Below are 19,608 nucleotides of genomic sequence, written 5' to 3'. Positions count from 1 at the left end.
ATCACAAAATCAACATTTTTCATTCAATTCAACATTCAATTGATGAAATTGACATGTATTTTATCAGACAACTGTTTTGATGAAATGCACCAAAGAGAAAAACAATACTGAAAAGTGACATTTCGACATTTGATTTAATCAACTGGACAAATGACTGAGTTAAACTTGATGATGATGACGTGAACAATGTGTTAAAGAAAAACAAACACATCCTCTCACTTTGTTATTTTTTCTCCACAATTTGAAACAAGAAAAAATAAAACTAGAAGTAAAGTGTCTCAGTTTAAAATCTGCTCTTTAAAACAGATTTCCATATTAACTCAAACTAAAAGACATTAGAATCAAATTCACATTAAACAAATGTGTCGCTGATCCAGTTAAAAATGTTTATTTTGTGCTGAAATTATAAATGAGCATTGATACAAAGTTTATACACATTGTTCACAACACTGTCTAATGGAGTTTGGAAAAAGAAAAGTGTTAACAACTCACAACAGGTGAATAAAAACACTGACAAAACATAGATCGAATACTGTTATATGGGAACTCTGATTAATGAGTCGCTGTTTTAAAAATAAAACATTTAATAAATATCAGGAATGTTGGGATTTAGTGAAAAAGATTTCAAAAGAATTCAAGAGAAGATTTATATTATTATAATATTTCTGCACCATTTCTTAAATTTAACCCTTTAAAAGCTTGTTACACAAAACATAACACAGCCAAGTGTTTTAGCTCACAACTTCCAGCTCTCTATATGAGAGAAAGAAAAACACTGGAGATGGTTTTTAAATTTTTTTCCAAACATCTTATAAAAACAAACCTTCACTTGGAGAATTTTAGCAATAAGCAGCAATAAGCAAGCGAATTACGAATACAAATAACTTAATTAATCCCCAAAGACAAATTCATGGCAGCTACTGTAGCATATTGGTACAAATATAAGACACAAAACAATCAGTCGCTAATGGCAAAGACTCATTATAACATTTATCTTCTGTGAGCTGCTAGTTTTTTAGTCCAGCAACAGTTTTACTTTGTTGTCAACAGCTGACTGACCGGTGTTAAATATGTGAAGTTTAGATATTTGGACATTTTCATTTCAGTCACTGATATTTGAGTTTGTAAAGATAAAAGTGATGTAAAAATATTTATTTTATAATTTTATTTTTCCATCTTTACAGACGTTTGAACACGGAAAGAAACATTTAAAATGTTGGTAAAACTCTGAGGACATGTGAGCTCCGATTGGTCGGCTGTCATCACAGAGCGGATGAGTGGCTCTTGTCACTGTCGTCTTCACCTTGGACGCTGTCGTTGTCATCGTTGTCTGACCGCTGGCCGTCCTCCGACCTCGTCTGCACACACACACACACACACACAGGTTAACACACTTGTTTCCCTCCAACAGCTTGAGTGAGATCAGATCATGTGGTTTGTTTTTACCTGCTCAGGCTCAGGAAGTCTCTGCTGGTTCCTGAAACGACAGACTCACATTTAGAGGAAGAAGATTCACACGTTGTTGTTGTTGTTTTTGTTTAGTGTTTGTTTGTTTGTTTTTCTGCAGGACTCACGTGTATCCTTCAGAATTTCTGCTGATGTCAAAACTCTCTTTGTCACATTCCTGAGGTTTCTGCTTCTTGTACCTGAGGAGAAACGACGTCTCAGACTTTTAACAACAGCTTCACTTCATCCCTAGAAAAACTGCTTTGAAATTATGAATGTAAAAAATCAAACATGACTCTAAAATATCTAATTATATCTGTTTCAACCTTATCTAAACTTTGATATTCTACAGAGACTGAGTTGTGTGTTTCGTCCACCAGGGGGCAGCGTTAGTCTAACAATGTCTCACTTGAAGACAAAGACGACGGCAATGATCAATCCCACAATGCTCAGGGCCAGCAGGACGGCCAGAGCGATGATGGCGGCGGTGTGGTTGGAGGCGAGGTCTTGAGGGTTCAGCTCCACGTCGAAGTGAAGCTCCTCCCCAAACAGTTTGACCAGCTCAGCGCTGACGGCAGCTGATTGGCTCTGCAGCTTCCTGTTGAAGAAACATCTTAGCTTTATACTGTATGGAGCTTTAACAATATCTACCTTTATACTGTATGGAGCTTTAACACAAACATCTACCTTTATACTGTATGGAGCTTTAACACAAACATCTACCTTTATACTGTATGGAGCTTAAACACAAACATCTACCTTTATACTGTATGGAGCTTTAACACAAACATCTACCTTTATACTGTATGGAGCTTAAACACAAACATCTACCTTTATACTGTATGGAGCTTTAACACAAACATCTACCTTTATACTGTATGGAGCTTTAATACAAACATCTACCTTTATACTGTATGGAGCTTTAATACAAACATCTACCTTTATACTGTATGGAGCTTTAATAGAAATCAGTAAACAACATTAACTCTGACATAAACATAACATTTGTATCTACTGATCTCAAATAAATAAATAAATGTAAGTACAAATATAAAATAAATATTCTGTTCTTGTATTTATTTAAGTATTTATGTCAGGGTTAATGTCGCCCAAGAACTGTTTTTTTGTTGTTGTGAAGTTAAAAATCGAGCCCTCACTCTGTGACTTCCTCTGATGAAACCACGTTGTCTCCTTCGGTGGAGATGAATCTGACCAGCGTCCTCACACCGTCCCTGGGGCTTCTGGACTCGGGGGTCGACCCCCCGTCAGAGCTCCACACCTGGAGGATCTTCACCGTCCAGCCCAGAACCGAGCCCAGAGACCTGAGAGAGGAAGAACTGAGTTAAAAACCCGGAGCAGAGAGAGAAAATGGAGGAGTGAACGTCTGAAACTAAACCGACTCACTTCTCTAACTCTGGAACCTTCTTCTCCACGACGTTGGCCGGTCGGTTCAGGGAGATGGTCGCCACGTCTTCACCGCTTGCACTCCCCTGGACGTCCACCTGGGGGCAGAACAGAACCAGGTCAAAGGAAGGAAGGTTTACTTTTTCTTTTTTCTTTTAGAAACATACACATATGTGCCAGCTGGGCAACACAACACAACATAACAACATGACAAGGGGAGGATTTGGGAAACATGTCCTATTAAAGGGTTTGACCTTATCTTTGACATCTATATGAGGTCAGGTCTTACAAGTTGATACATAGCTGAGCCATTTTGACCAGTTCTCTTCAAAATGATCAGTTTGGTTTCTTAGTTTGAATGTAATTCTCTCCATAACATATAATAAATTATATGGTTTGTCTTTCTTAAAGGAGAATTCCGGCCATTTTTGACCCCTAAATCGTTTTCCTGATGGTCACCCAGTGTTGGGGGGAGCAAAAAACGCCTGCATCAATTTTAGTCGTGTTTTTTGCTCCCCCGCTGCCATCCTTTATTTCGCCGTTCACTTCCCGTTTCCTGTTCCTCTGACTGAAGACAGATCCTCACCTCCACCCTGGTGGTCGCCTGAAGCCCTGCACCGTCTGTGGCCTTCACCTCCAGCACCGCCGTCTGTCCAGACAGACCCACCGCCGACACCACGTAGACCAGACCTGAGGACGGGTCCACGTCAAAGTGAGAGCTCGACTCTGAAAGACTGTAGCTGAGACGACCGTCTTCACCCACGTCAGGGTCCGTGGCCTGGGAAGGAGGAGGACTAGGACTGTTAAAGGTTATTGTTACAACTTTTTTTAATTAAAATGATTAATTAAAAAAAAATAATAGTACATCTACAGAACATCTAGAGGGGTGCAGAATTAAAGCATTAATTTTACTGAAAAAAGAATGTGTAGTGTAGAAATACTTGTTTTATAAATTTTGACGGGTCCAAAATATGTAAATATTTACATTGGCAATGTCGACAGGAAATGATCTCAGCACCAACAGCATTAGTACGTTGATGTCACGTGACTTGGAGCTCAAGGGGTGCCAGATCGTGCTGTCATTAGCATTAGCATTATGCTAATAATAATGATAATAATAATAATAAATTTAATTTCTAATGCACTTTTCATCAGACAAGATCTCAAAGTGCTAAAACAGCATCTAACGTCTCGGAGTAACATTTCTCAGAGCTGTACATTCTGGGACCTGCTTTGTCATTCAGCTACTTTTTATCTAAATACTCTGAGGCAGAAAATGTTCTCATGTTATCATATGATATAGTATATTGGTGTTTGTTTGTATTCAGGATTTAGGGTCAGGGTTAATGAGGAAGTGATGACGTGTTGGTGGCCAAGTGTCACCTGAACGGTTCATGTGAGAAAACTGTTGCAATGGTGGAGTCATAACCTGGATCTAAAGGGTTAAAGAGTGGAGGCGTGTCTATTAATGACATCATCATAACCAGGTAGGCGTCTGTGGCCTTTGACCTCCAACTTAATCGGACAGGTGTTTACAGTCTGCTTAGGTGATAATAAAAATTTAAAAAAAACTACATGATTAAGACTGTGTCAGACTGTGTGTGTGTGTGTGTGTGTGAGGTCAAAGTACACAGCTACAGATAATCACATTCCTGGCAAAAGGAAACAGATGGAAACTGTGCGTATGTGTGTGTGTGTGTACCTTGACCCGGGTGACAGAGGTCTTGTACGGAGCGATGCTAAAGATGGCTGCTTTATAAACCTCAAACTCAAACTGTGGCGGCTCGTTGACGTCCTCGACCTGAACTCTGACCTGAGAGAAGACAAACAGGTGAAGAGCTTCACTCAGCACAACAACAATCAACAAAAGACAAACAACAAACTACAAATATCAAGTGACAAATTACAAACAATAAACTACAAATGAGAAAAATCGAACTACAAATGAAAACAACAAACTACAAATATCAAATGACAAACTACAAACAATGAACTACAAACTATAAACAACAACAAACTACAAATGACAAACTACAAACAATAAACTATTAACTACAAACAAATGACAAACTACAAACAATAAACTATTAACTACAACAAACTGCAAACAACTACAAACAAACTATACATTACAACAACACAAACTACAAAAAAATAAACTGTTAACTACAAACAACAACTAGAAACAAACAATAAATAATAAACTACAAACATATGACAAATGACAAACTACAGACAATAAACTACAAACGTAACGTAACAACCAACACAACCAAAACTACATTTACTTCCAATACATAAGTACATTTAAAGCTGAAAATGTACTTCATATAAATGGGTTTGTCCTGGTTAATTAACCTCTCTAACGGGTCGTACCACTGCGGTGGCTGATGTGGGGGGGGTCCTGGTGTCCACCGCCTCCACGTCCAGGATGTACCACTCCTGCTTCTCCTTGTCCAGCTCTGCTTTGGTCACGATGGCTCCGTTGGCGTCCACGGAGAACAGGTCAGAGTGTGTTCTCACTGCGTAGGCCACGTCGTAGATGTCGCTCCCCGCCGAGGCCTGGACCCGGCCCACGGTCGTCCCCCCCGCCTCGTTCTCAGGGAGGCTGAAGTTGTAGGTGGGGCTTAAGAAAGCCACGCCCTCCACAAGACTGGCAACCCTGAGGTTCACCACAACAGGAACTGAAGGAAAATATAGAATATAAACAATGAACACAGTAGTACTCAGTGCAGTAATACAGTAGTACTACTGCAAAGTACAGTAACAGTAGTACTGCAAAGACAGTAACAGTAGTAAACAGTGTACTACACAGTACAGGGTAACACTTTACTTGAGTGGGTATTCATAAGATTGACATAACACTGTCATAACCATCAATGAATACTTATGACAGCTGTCGTTAAGTGTCATTCGGTAAGTTATGTCACTTTTGATGCAAAGTTGATATTATTTGAGATGTTCTTGTTATGAGAACTTGACATAATTTTTAAAGTTTGGCAATTAGGTCTGCTATGATTGGTTATGTCGTCTTTATGTCAAGTTGTCAGAACAAAAACATATCAAACAATGTCAACTTTGCATCAAAAGTGTCATAACTTACCGAATGACACTTAACGACAGCCGTCATAAGTATTCATTGATGTTTATGACAGCTGTTATGTCAATCTTATGAATACCCATTCAAGTAAAGTGTTAACCAGTACAGTAACAGTTGTACTACAAACTACACTTACAGTAGTGCCTCAGTCCCAGTGTACAGTAACGGTATTAATAGTACTACAGTAGTACAGTAACAGTGGTACTACAGTAACAGTAGTACAGTAAAAGTAAAAAAAAACTACTACAGTAGTACAGTAACAGTAACAATACAGGTACAGTAGTAGTAGTACCACTCAGTAGACCGACCTGTGGCGTTGAGTGGAGGTCGACCGTGGTCTGTGGCGACGGCTGTCAGCGTTAGCTTCGTGTCCTGGGTAATACTAGAGGGGTCAGAGGTCAAGGTCACGGCCCCGGTCTCACTGTTTAAGGCCAAATGTGGAGACGCTCCTTCAGAGAAACTGGAGCAACAGAGAACAAACAAACAACATGTGAGCACGTAAAGCTACAATCACAACAAACCACAACAACAGAACTCCGCTCCACCTACCAGGAAGCAGGTGGAGCGGTTGATTGACAGCCGACTCACCTGTAGGTGATTGACAGCCGACTCACCTGTAGGTGATTGACAGCCGACTCACCTGTAGGTGATTGACAGCCGACTCACCTGTAGGTGATTGACAGCCGACTCACCTGTAGGTGATGCGTGCGTTGTCCCCGGCGTCCTTGTCGGTGGCCGACAGCGTCAGCAGCAGTTCCCCCTCCTCAGCGTCTTTCAGCAGGATGCTGCTGACGTAGCTGCTGGAGCTGAACTCAGGTCTGTTGTCGTTGACGTCGGTGACGCTGACTGTTACCGTGGTGACGTTCTGGCGTGCACAGAGTTCAGATTAATTGGTCACAACAGATACTGCGTTGGTTAAGATATGCTTTCTTTCTTTTCCTCATTCATTCATTCTTTCTTCCCTGCTGTCTTTCTTTCTAATTCCTCTGTGCGTGTGTTTTCTTTCTTTCTTTCTTTCTTTCTTTCTTTCTTTCTTTCTTTCTTTCTTTCTTTCTTTCTTTCTTTCTTTCTCTCCTGGTGTCTTTCTTTCTTTGCTGCTGTTTTCTTTCTTTTCCTTCTTCATTCTTTCTTTCTTCCCTGCTGTCTTTCTTTCTAATTCCTCTGTGAGTGTGTTTTCTTTCATTCTTTCTTTCTTTCTTTCTTTCTTTCTTTCTTTCTTTCTTTCTTTCTTTCTTTCTTTCTTTCTTTCTTTCTTTCTTTCTTTCTCTCCTGGTGTCTTCCTTTCTTTGCTGCTGTTTTTCTTTCTTTTCCTTCTTCATTCTTTCTTTCTTCCCTGCTATCTTTCTTTCTAATTCATCTGTGAGTATGTTTTCTTTGTTTTTTTCTTTGTTTGTTTGTTTGTTTGTTTGTTTGTTTGTTTGTTTCTTTCTAATTCCTCTGTGAGTGTGTTTTCTTTCTTTCTTTCTTTCTTTCTTTCTTTCTTTCTTTCTTTCTTTCTTTCTTTCTTTCTTTCTTTCTTTCTCTCCTGGTGTCTTCCTTTCTTTGCTGCTGTTTTTATTTATTTTCCTTCTTCATTCTTTCTTTCTTCCCTGCTGTCTTTCTTTCTAATTCCTCTGTGAGTGTGTTTTCTTTCTTTCTTTCTTTCTTTCTTTCTTTCTTTCTTTCTTTCTTTCTTTCTTTCTTTCTTTCTTTCTTTCTTTCTTTCTTTCTTTCTTTCTTTCTTTCTCTCCTGGTGTCTTCCTTTCTTTGCTGCTGTTTTTCTTTCTTTTCCTTCTTCATTCTTTCTTTCTTCCCTGCTATCTTTCTTTCTAATTCATCTGTGAGTATGTTTTCTTTCTTTCTTTCTTTCTTTCTTTCTTTCTTTCTTTCTTTCTTTCTTTCTTTCTTTCTTTCTTTCTTTCTTTCTTTCTTTCTTTCTTTCTTTCTTTCTTTCTAATTCCTCTGTGAGTATGTTTTCTTTCTTTCTTGTTTTTTATTTCTTTTCCTTCTTCATTCTTTCTTTCTTCCCTGCTATCTTTCTTTCTAATTCATCTGTGAGTATGTTCTCTTTCTTTCTTTCTTTCTTTCTTTCTTTCTTTCTTTCTTTCTTTCTTTCTTTCTTTCTTTCTTTCTTTCTTTCTTTCTTTCTTTCTTTCTTTCTTTCTTTCTTTCTAATTCCTCTGTGAGTATGTTTTCTTTCTTTCTTTCTTTCTTTCTTTCTTTCTTTCTTTGTTTCTCTCTGGGTGTCTTCCTTTCATTTATTCTTTGCTGCCGTTTTTCTTTCTTTCTTTTGTTTTTTATTTCTTTTCCTTCTTCATTCTTTCTTTCCTTCCTGCCTTCTTTCTTTTTAATTCATCTGTGAATTTTATTTACTTGTTTTTCACTTGTCAGATTGACCATAAGACTCACAGTGTTATGATGTCTCAGTTGGAATTACATATGATCTTGTGTGTTAACAGCCTCTCACCTCTCTCTGAGGGCTGCCTCTGTCTGAGGCCTTCACCAGCAGCTCGTACTTTTCCCTACTCTCCCGGTCCAGTTGTCCAACAGCCACCAGCGTCCCATCCTGCAACACAATGACACACAACACAACAACACAAGGGGTGTGAGGCCGAATGGTGGCGACACACGGCCACCTGAGGAAAACATCTGCAGAGTCCTCACCTCTGTGATGCTGAAGAGTGGGTTAGGAGAGAGCAGGGAGACGGTGACCTGTCCGTTCAGGCCGAGGTCGGCGTCTGTGGGCTCGATGGTGAAAATCTCCCGTGGATTTTCCTTGGAGTAGTTTCCCTCAGGGATCTCCAGCGGCTCCGGGATGACCGGGAACTGTGGGGCGTTGTCGTTGTAATCCTGGACGGTGATGTTGACCTGAGCTGTGGCGCTGAGGCCGTCGGCCTCCTGATCCACCGCCACCACCTGAACACACACAGACAGATCAGCTTGTTGATTATTTAAAAAATGTTTACTACAATTATTTTAGTAGCAAATAAGAACCCTGTACCTGTAATATGTAGCTATCTTTAGTCTCCCTGTCCAGAGTGGCGTTCTTCCTCAGCGAGACCACACCTTGATTGTTGATGTCAAAGGTGTCGCTGGTGTAGAGGAAGTGGCCGTTGGAGAAACCACCCTGAAGAAGATGAAGATAAGGGTGAAGGGTGTTAAATTCCATCAGGGTCACTCAGCAGCATTAAAACAACAGTGAGTGAAGAACTTATCTGATCAGTAATAAAATATGATCCGAGAAATGACTGGCCTTAAAAGTGATAAATCATTACAAAGTCCAGGCTGTTTGGAGAGAAGAAGAGGAGGAGGTAGTCATGTATCAATGGGATGATACAGGAGGAAGAGGAGAAAGGAGCTGGATACATCATAATGTCCCCAGTGTCTCAGCCTATAGAGGCTCATCCACTTATAGCGACAAGGATGTAAAGAATTAAGAGAAACTGACACAGAGAGGTAAAATCTCTCTTCTTACACACGCTGCAGCATTTTGGATGAATGACAACTGATAACTCTGTGAATTAATCTACACAGACTTATCAGGACACACTGATAAAAAGAAACTTAAGTAGTCTGTACGGACAAGTTTTTCTTCGCCCAGACTTTTACAGTGTTGTAGGCGAAGAGAAGGCTTTGAAAAGTCTATTTTAATACGCCTGTTATAGATTAAAGTAACACTGATGTTCCTTACATTGCTGTTCAAGGCCGGGGCAACACCATCCAACAACCTTAACTTTCACAAGAATCTCTGAAGCTTATTTTACATTTTGTTAGTTTCATCAGGTTCCATTGATCCAGTATAACGCGGTATCATCTGCATAACACCTCACGTTTAAGGGGGAACCCTAACCCTAACCCTTATAATGTTGATAAAGGAAGCAGAATGTTGTGGAACATCCACAGACTGAACAGGACTTAAACTACCTTATGGCATTCAACTTTTTGATTGATTACTTGTGACCCATACTTACTTAGTTACAGTGCAAATCAACACAGAATTGGCAAAGTCAAGGTGCTGTAATTGATTCAAATAATTTTACATGACTGATGTTTCTTACCTCGTCCTTGTCGGTGACCTCCAGGGTCAGGATGGACGCGCCACTGGCCAGGTTCTCAGAGACGGCCACGTCATAGCTCCTCTTACTGAACTCGGGTTTGTTGTTGTTCACGTCTTTCACTTTAATCACCACCGTGCTGTTTCCAACCAGAGGGGGCGTCCCGCCATCAGAGGCCTGAACCTTCAGGTGGTACTCCTTCACCTTACTGTAGTCCAGCGGTTGAACCAACCGCAGAGCCCCGCTGGTGGAGTTCAACTCAAAGACAGCTGGGTCCGATGATGGATCCTGCTGGTAAATACTGTAAGAGACGTGTCCATTGGGTCCTTCATCAGGGTCCACAGCTGATAATGTGAGCAAGCTCGTATCCACATCCTCTGTCTCTGAGACTTCAACCTGATACTCAGCCTGGGAGAACTTTGGGATGTTATCGTTGACGTCAGACACTTGGACCAGCACAGTGGCTGTGGAGGACCTGGCTGGACGACCCTGATCTTCAGCCACTACCAGCAGCTTGTACTCAGCCTTGGTCTCCCGATCAAGTGCACTGGCTACACTCACCATCCCAGACACTGGATCCAAAGCAAACCTCCCCTCTCCTCCTCTCAGAGAGTATCTGATCTCTTTATTGAAGCCACTGTCTTTGTCTGTGGCTGGAACTTCTGTCACGTTGGTTCCTACCTCTGCGTCCTCAGGGACTGATTTTGTGATGGAATCAGAAGCAAAAACAGGACTGTTGTCGTTGATATCCAGGACTTTAACCTGCACGACTGCAGTGTCCGTGCTGCCCCCACCAGAAAGGGAAATATTCACAGTGTAGTTGTGTGGACTGTCATCATAGTCCAGCTTCACCCTGGTGGTCAATACACCATCACTGGAGATGTCAAACTTGTCGGCTTCTGACTCCACTTGAAGAACAGGAGTCTCACCAGAGATATCGAGGAAGCTAACCTGGGAAAACAAAGCCATTATCTCAACCTCTGCACAACAGTAAACACCTTACTACTAATGGACTCCAGATATCATATTCACTGAAAGTCCTACCTTAACAATGGAAACACCTGGCTCCTGCTCTTCTGTTACAGTGCCGTGGTAGAGTTTTTGTATAAACTGAGGTTTTGAGTCACCAGGAGCAGTAATGGTCACCTGTGTTGAGGAGGAGCGGGATATGGTTCCCCCTAGAGGAGAATATCATAATCATGACTTGGAAAGCTGAATGTGTTAAATCATTTTTATCTTCCTTTGCTGTGATTTCAGGTAGTTAAAAGGGATTGGGATTATAGGATTGGGATCGTAGGATTGGGATTACAGGCTTGACTGCAGTTACGTAGATTCATTTCCTCCCATTTTTTCCAAGGCTGAATGTCCTTTTGCGTGTCTTTGCAGTTGTGATGGGATGAATCAAAGAGAAGAAGAACATCTTTCTCCTCAAAGGCTTTACAAAGGTCTCGTAAAATTATTAAAACACAACATTTGTTGATTGATCTGGTTTTCTCCAGATGGAAAAGGTCACTAGCTATGTGATTGAAGATCTTGTTTCAGTGTTTCCCCAATGAAATCTCAACAAGTCACAAGCCGTGTCTGTTTGAGGCAAAAGAGTTCTGACTAACTAAGCTAACCCTTTTTTCATAGTTGAGTGTCGATCTTACCGTTGGAGTAAATACAAGTTTGTGTCTGAGAATCTAAATTTGAGGAAGTAGCTATAAGATTTGATTCATGCCCAGTATTAATTCCAGTAATCATTGGAATCGTGATTTTATGCATATTCTCTCTCTTTGAAGTGCCTGAATCATCACAATGAAGACAAGTGATTCTTGAATTTGAATAACTGATTGTGGAAGCAGCAGCAGCAGGAGGTAGTGTTGGACACTCAAAGACAAATTGTGAAACTCTACCATCTCTGGCTGTTACGTAGAGAGGGAAAGTCAAAATCTTGTTGTCCACCAGTGTGATGGTTTTAGCCAATGAGACAGCTCCAGATTCTTCATTGATGGAGAAGTAACCGTCGTTGTTCCCAAAGTCAATAAAGTATTTGATCTGTCCATTTGCACCGGCGTCTGGATCCTCAGCTGTTATCTTTGAGTTGCAGAATACAGATTATTATTACAACAGCCCGTATAACCATGTCAGATGATAATAAATAGCTGTCAGCATTGTCAACAACGTCAGAGTAATGAAGAATGACCTATGGAGCGCTTTTAAATAACGACCCATTAGGTTGTAAACTTCAGTACAGTATATCCACTTTAGTTATATGTTTATCATGGTTTGAAATGAATGAGGTTTGAAATGACACTCTTTTAAATTAAACTTTGTTTAGTTAAGCTAACTTTACTAAATTTAAACTGACTTTAATCAAGATGGACCTGTTTCTATCTATATCTAAATAATCTGCTGCTGCGGTCAAGATATGGTGTAAATGAAAAAACAAAGTTCCACATTATTGTTAGGCAGCTAGCTCTGCAGAGGAGGTCAACTTTTTATTTGATCCATCTTGCCTCTGGAAAATCTAAGTTTAAACTGGCGTATAAAGTAAAAATGAAGAGAAAAGTGAGTTTAAAAGGGGTTAACTCCGACCCTTTCTTCATTTGAATCTATTTTGCTACAACATAATTTTTATTTGAACCTGGATTAAATCTGGTTTGAAAGTTAAATCTTGTTCATGAAGTCCAGCCTTCATGTAGAGCAAACAGAAAAAAGAATGGGACCTTAGCTTGAACTTTGTGGAACTCCATAATTAATTGATTTTGCTGCAAATGATGACAACTTTTAGAAGGAAGAGGTAAAACAATATGCAACTCTATTTCTATGAGGTAAATTATATACATTTAAAAGATAGCCCCCTTTAAACTGTACAATAGTCAGAAACTGTGACTCTCATTATCACTCACCTGGACCAACAACATCCCCACTGTCTGATTGGCAAACACTTTTCCCTCATATTTGCTGCTGGTAAATTTTGGAGTGTTGTCGTTCTCATCTTGGAGAGTCACGGTGACCGGTGCCGTTATGTTTGTGTTGGGAGGACTCGTCTCACGTGCTTCAATCTTAAGATTAACAAAACAACAGCAGTTCAGTTAGGATTACACAGTGATTTTGGGCACAGCTGCAAGGTGAAAGGATGAATCTGGACTTGTCAGCAGATCTATGTGGATAAATCCACAACAATCGCACTATTTCTGTAAAGTCTCCAGCTAGATGGGAAATGACTGAGCTTTGTTGGCTGCTTTGATCTTTTCTGCACCTTCAGTTGAAACAAACAGAGTTCTGGCTGAGTCTGAATGAGTTTCAGTTTACCCGAAAGCTGATGCTTTCTGTGGCCTCTCTGTCCAGAGCCGTGGAGTTTTTCACTGTGACTGTGCCGTCGGGACGGATGGAGAAAGGAACAGATTCTGGAATGATCCTCAAAGTTCCCACAAATCCTCCCTGGGAACAAGAAAAATGAAGAGGAAGAGATTGCATGCAGTCAACACTTAAAGTTTGCTCAGTTAGACAAGTCCTCCTCTTCCACAATCGCCCTGAACACTGTCCCCTCTCTGTATACCATGTTTGCAGATGACACCACGTTGGTAACAATAAAACCGCCAACAGGGATGAGGCTCAGCACCTGGCTACATGGAGCATTGACAACCCAGACAACCAAAGATGTCATCATGGACTTCAGGAGCCATGCATCTATATCAATCTTCTAGCTCCTTGGAATCCACATCTCTGATGATCTCCCCCTCCCTGGTTGAGAAGACGCAGCAGCATCTTTACTTGTTACCACCATTTATTATGTGGTTTCACACATGGTGATGTATGGAGGTTTAATGATGGTGTCTCATTTCTAAGGGGAATATTTCTAATCCCTAATCCTTGAACAATGAAACTGAGTTTTACTTTATTTCTGAGTGTGGTTTTAAACTGGAGGTCTACCTGATCCCGGTCTGTGACGACGGCTTTAAAGACAACAGCATCGTTGGGGGAGTTTTCCAGAAGAGTTATGTCGTATTCTGACCGGTCAAACTCTGGAACTTCATCATTCACATCCTCAACAGTGACGGACACAACAGCATCAGCCGACTTGAAGCTGTCGTTTGTCTGAGCTGCCTGCAGAGAGAGTTAGAGACGGCGGGAATTATCTCAGATAATCACAAACCGAACCATGGCAACGATGGTAAACACTAACACTTTACAGCAATTGTAAAACATACAAATAGCTCTTATATTTTTATTGGGTACAATGTTCAACTTCTCTTTCATGCAAATATCTAATAGGGCAAATACATGAGAGCAACTCAACTCATTTAGACATCAAGCGAGGTAAAGAAGATCTGCTGAACTTCAAATGGAAGGGGTCAGTGATCTGTGAACATTTACTCTCTACAATCAGAGCAACACTGAACTGCTGAAGGCCGAGATGAAACATTGGTACCTTGATGTTGATGGAGATCAAGCTGCTGTTCATCTCCTCTCTGTCGAAGGCCGTCACCACAGACACAACTCCACTGCTGGGGTCGATGTAGAAGTTCCTCAGGTAGACGTCTGGAGTCACTGCCAACACAAACCACAAGGAACACTTGGTGTTGGTGTTTTGTTCCACATGCTGTGTGTGATGTGTTGACCTTCAGGAAGTCTGAGCTGAATTCAGAGCTTCTACCTGCACTGATGCTGTACGTTAAAGTGACGTTTAACCCTTTGTCTCCATCCTGCGCCTTAATCGCTTCTGGTTGAATGGTACGGAAAGGCCCCGCCTGTCATATAGAGCAAATGTCAAAATTTAAGAAAACACTCAATATCTATTAAACTAATTCAATTACTTCAATTACTTACAGTATCCAGACAGAGGGATGCTGCAGACTCACCTGGTTCTCTGGTATAAAAGCCTGGTACAAGTTGTGGCTGAAAACAGGGTTCAAGTTGTCAATGTCGACCACGTTAATCTGCACAGTGGCCGTGTCGTTCAACCCCCACTTATCCTGGAGACAAGTTCATTCATGTTCACGCTGAGGTTCTTTAAAACAGCTCTTACATCACTCATCATTCTTATATGAGCAGGTGTTGAATGTGAATCGTCTTCTCACCTTTGCCGTCACGACAAAGTTGTACTTTTGGACTAAATTGTAGTTCAATCGTCTCTTCAAATTAAAAGCCCCTGAGTTGGTCAACATGAAGTCGTCTGATGCTGGTTCCTGAAAAAAAAAATTTACCATCACGTTTCCAGTCTGAATATTTTCATTTCTCATTATAACTTCTATGGAAACCCAGAGCATCAGCACTGGAGCTTATTAATTATTTGACAGTCTAAATGTTTACTTTGAACAATTTCAATTTTGTCCTTTTATTTTTCATTTCATTTCATTTCACCTTTATTTATTATTTTATTTATTTATTTTTCCATGGGTTTTTAGTGACTGTAGTTGGGTCAAACACCATTTATGTTGGGGTTTGGCCCAACTCTGTCTATTTCCATTTAAGTAGAAGAGCTTAGTTGTTCTTACAAAAGAATATGTCACTGTCCTATTTTCAGGTGACCCGTCTGCGTCGACCGCCTTTACTCGAAGAACCTCAGACTCCACAGCTTGGTTCTGAAAGAGCAAACAAATGAATCACAGAAACACATCAACACATCAACACACACACACACACACACACACACACACACACACACACACACACACACACACACACACACACACACACACACACACACACACACACACACACACACACACACACACACACACACACACACACACACAACTGTTGTCTGTAGTTCTTGAGAAATTCAACATTTAAACCTGTAAACACAATCTGTTGTGTGTTATGTCAGGATCTAACCCCCTGGTGTTGACTGACAGACCGACAGGTTTTTACGACAGCATGCCGGGTTTAAAAAAGGTTCAAGTCTTAAATTTACGAGACAAAAAAACAACAACAGATTTCTGATTTTATAAAGTTACAAATCCGCAATAAAACATTTGCACTTTTGTGTGGATTTTGAAGTCCATGCATCAAGAACACAGCTGCAGCAGGTACATTTACATCGTCAAAAGTTGTAGATTGTCCTTGGGAGAATAGTTTTTCTCCAACCAAAATACAGTGGCCCTTTGACTGGGACATAGAAGCAGAAGAGCACATCCTTGGCATACAGCTTTTTCTGTTGTTGTTGTCAGTAACTGACCTCAGGGACATTTTTGGTGTAGGACTTTTGTTGAAACACTGGGCCGTTGTCGTTGATGTCCTTGACTTTCAGTGTCCGTGTGTTGTTGAACTGCAAAGTTAAAACAATCTTTGAAATACTGTGTTTGGTAACATTACTGAATGAATTCTGCAGCTCTGTGATTTCACCCACCTTCCTAAAGTCTTCACACATGACAGAGTAATACAAGATGCCGTCACTCTGTAAGACATGAACAGACACTGAGGATGTGTTAAATACAATAAAGGTATTTATAAACCTGATATTGATATTAAGTTTCAGTTAAGGGTGAATAAACTGATACGTCTAATATGGTTTTGCACATTTGTTATGTCTTTTTCAACATTTAATCAAAACCACAATCTTGTTGGGAAACTTTTTGTAGATAACATTTGTTAATTTTCCCATTTGCACTAGGGCTGGGCATTGCCAAGGACCTCACGATACGATACGCATCACGATACTTGAGTCACGATACGATACAATATTGCGATATCCAAATTTTGCGATATATTGCCATTGACATTCTACATAGTTCACTGAAAAATGTAAAAGGCATTATGCATCTTAAAATCCGAGTTGTATGTACATCAGATGATAGTGATAATTCATGGGACAAACTGTAATTCAAATTATCCATGCCATTTTATACAAGTGCAAGTTACAACAACATATTTGCATGAACAACACACTGTCTGAGGTAGCAGTACAGTGACACCTCGCGGAGCAGAGGTGCGGAAGTCATACTGGATTTACGTCTGAAACATGATTTATTAATTGAAAAAATATCGATATTGGGGGGCGTCGAGTGGAGCACGAGGTTAAGCAGCCGCCCCATGTAGAGGCTACAGTCCTCAATTCCCCCCCTCTCTGTCTCTCTCAACTATAATATCAATAAAGGCATCAAAAGCAAAAAAGGTTTTTTAAAAATCGATATTCAAATTTTTAATATCGATATCGTATTGTGATATAAAACATTGCGATATATTGCCATATCGATATTTTTGCCCACCCCTAATTTGCACCAAAAACTTGACCTGGACAGCCAACGAACAAGTTCTAGCTCCTCTGATAATTCTACTTCCTCTGAGACAAAGTTGTTGTTGCTGTTGTTGTTGTTTACCCCGGAGAGAACGTCTGCATCCAGCGGCTTCTTGGTGCGAACGGTTGCGCTGGTGTCTCTGACCGTGAAGATCAGCTCCAGAAACTCCAGGTGGAAGTTGAAGTTGGGAAGGTAGGGCACCAGCTTCACACTACTTCCTGCCTCGATGCCATTCAGCACCTCCACATCCCCTGGTTATGATCCAACACAGATGTCACATTGTCAGTCGAATAAATGAAAGATAATTGTATTTAACAGTAGTTAACACAGTATAGTATATAAAGTATGATATCAATTTACTAAGTTACCAATTTCAGTTTATGTTTCTGTGTCTGGTTTATTAACATCAAATGAACTGATATTTTCGTTCATATCCACCTCACCTGTGAATCCTTCATCCACTGTTCCCACAGGTGAATTACTGCCTTCAGCACAGTTTATGGTTGAAGTACCTACAGGAGCAGAGAGAAGCTCAGGTGAAAAGAAAGCAGGCAGATATTAAGTAATGACATAATAAATCTTAGGAATTCACGTTCAGTCAAATGTTACTGTGAGGATCTATAGCATGTTGGTGAACATGCTTTTTTCCCCAAATATGAAGAAACTGTGAAGACATTACAGAGGTATCACATTCACCAGGCCAGAACCATGGTCCGATCTCGACCTTTGACCCACGCAATAATGTATGTACACAAACAATAAAATACATACATGTGAAGCTTATATATGAAATCTATCTAATATTGGAACAATAAATGTACTGACATGTGGATCCAGCCTGTAGACAATATGTATGTTTCAAATCAAATAATGATTCAAATATATGATCATTATATAATAATAACATAATTTTAATATGTATGCTGTTTTGATAAACTTGCAATAATAAATCAAATATATAGATTATAAAGTAACAACACACAGAAATTCATCAGATATTTAATATATCTACATAGGCATATTTTTTCTTCTACTATTTTACCATGTGTATGTCATATACTGTGTGTACAGTATGTTGTAAACGTAAGTCTTAAAAAGTTCAGAGTATGTTTATGTAACAAGTGACATACGACATCACTGTGATACAGGGACATGTAGAGTCCAGGTGAATGTTTGTGCCAAAGTTCAGACGTTTTACAAGCTCTGTGAATTACGATACACAGATACTGCTGGGTGTCCCTGAACGCCTCATTCAAATCCTGCTTCCCCATGTCAACAACAACAACAACGTCACATACAGAGTTTACTTATTGTCATAGGAAATGTAGAGCTACTGTCTCTGCAGCCACTGTGACTACTGGCACTGCTGCTAATGATTACCAACAGCGTTATCTGAACGAGTCACCACGGCAACCTCTGAGTGCAGCTGCCTTATAGATCAGTTGATTAGACAAGCTGACTTGCAATCTTGTTGTAACACACACACACACACACACACACACACACGGTTTCTGTATTTAACAGTGGAAATAACAGTTTGTTCGGACATGGCTCAATTATAAAAGTTGTTTTCTGATATTTCCGACTATATACAGCTCAACAGTTTAGCTTCAGCTCTTCCAGGAGCAGCAACACCATTGAAAAAGTCATACTTTGGTTCACAAAGATCTCATTATCAGACTGATATCACCATGGTGACAGTCAATGACACCTGATATTGACAACAAAAATCAGGAAAACATCATATCCGGTGACATTTTTTAAAGAGAAAGGACCAAAATCTGATTTTCCTTCTTATCAGTTCAGTTTTTGCTGAATTTCTGTTGAGGCTAACCCAAACTCACTGCACATTACACAGACCAGCTGGATACAAACAGTCAGTAACCAACAAATACAGTCAGAGCCCTGACTACTGTCATCAGGAATTTATGGACTCAATAGAAACCCCCCAAATCTGGTTGAAGTCTTTCAATCCTGCCAAGAAGAGGAGTCAAACATACAATCATGATCCTGTTGGATATTAATTACAGCACTTGACATCGGACTTTGGAACAATGCAAATCTAAATGATATGAGGCTCCATGACGGACCTGTTTCACAATAATGTGTTTCTCTGATTTTGAACAGAGAGAAAAAGCAGAAATCCAGTCTTTAGTACTGAATCACACCATCAAGATTATAATCTAAAGACAATTTTTCTAAAGACTTTCTTTTCATAAACCAGTCTGAGCCACATGTATCCATTTCTAAACTCTAAACCTTTCAGGCTCCACTTACCTATGGGACTTCCTTTAACGACACAGACACAAATGGACGCAACGAGGAGACAAGTCCGCATCAAACCGCCGGGGTCCATGTTGGCTCTGGTGCCTTTACCCAAAGCTTCACAGCTGACACT

At 40.2% G+C, this 19,608-nt stretch overlaps 1 protein-coding gene across 3 annotated transcripts; it reads right to left on the bottom strand.

Moving 5' to 3' along the window:
• Positions 1-1,156: 1,156 nt before the first annotated feature.
• Positions 1,157-19,608, bottom strand: LOC146992536 (protocadherin Fat 4-like). 3 transcript variants are annotated; one of them, XM_085787431.1, is made up of 30 exons: positions 19,488-19,608; positions 17,654-17,722; positions 17,292-17,461; positions 16,322-16,369; positions 16,151-16,240; positions 15,468-15,554; positions 15,051-15,158; positions 14,832-14,945; positions 14,627-14,720; positions 14,402-14,520; positions 13,903-14,076; positions 13,282-13,410; positions 12,876-13,031; positions 11,880-12,060; positions 11,029-11,162; positions 9,988-10,935; positions 8,931-9,056; positions 8,594-8,845; positions 8,397-8,495; positions 6,643-6,815; positions 6,259-6,410; positions 5,227-5,534; positions 4,553-4,663; positions 3,437-3,628; positions 2,851-2,948; positions 2,604-2,768; positions 1,856-2,044; positions 1,575-1,646; positions 1,447-1,477; positions 1,157-1,358 (listed from the first exon to the last, which is right to left on the bottom strand). In XM_085787431.1, the coding sequence occupies exons 1-30, from the start codon at positions 19,564-19,566 to the stop codon at positions 1,263-1,265; spliced, it is 4,764 nt and encodes a 1,587-aa protein (XP_085643557.1). In that variant the 5' UTR covers positions 19,567-19,608; the 3' UTR covers positions 1,157-1,262. The 3 variants fall into 3 exon arrangements, with proteins under 3 accessions (XP_085643557.1, XP_085643567.1, XP_085643576.1); XM_085787441.1 differs by lacking the exons at positions 11,029-11,162; positions 11,880-12,060 and having other exon boundaries at positions 9,988-10,746; positions 12,978-13,031; XM_085787450.1 differs by lacking the exons at positions 9,988-10,935; positions 11,029-11,162; positions 11,880-12,060.

This window comes from Trachurus japonicus, chromosome 1 (assembly GCF_045865225.1).
Source record: "Trachurus japonicus isolate A0001 chromosome 1, Traja_1.0".
NCBI lineage: Eukaryota > Metazoa > Chordata > Actinopteri > Carangiformes > Carangidae > Trachurus > Trachurus japonicus.
Note: the sequence above shows the minus strand (reverse complement) of the source record. Positions and strands in the feature narration are given on the sequence as shown.

Coding starts and splice junctions, on each gene's coding strand:
- LOC146992536 (XM_085787431.1), bottom strand. CDS start 19,566: ATGGACCCCGGCGGTTTGATGCGGACTTGTCTCCTCGTTGCGTCCATT. Junction 14,946..15,050: donor ACTTTGTCGTGACGGCAAAG/GTGAGAAGACGA, acceptor ACTTGTCTCCAG/GATAAGTGGGGGTTGAACGA. Junction 6,411..6,642: donor AACGCACGCATCACCTACAG/GTGAGTCGGCTG, acceptor CTGTTGCTCCAG/TTTCTCTGAAGGAGCGTCTC.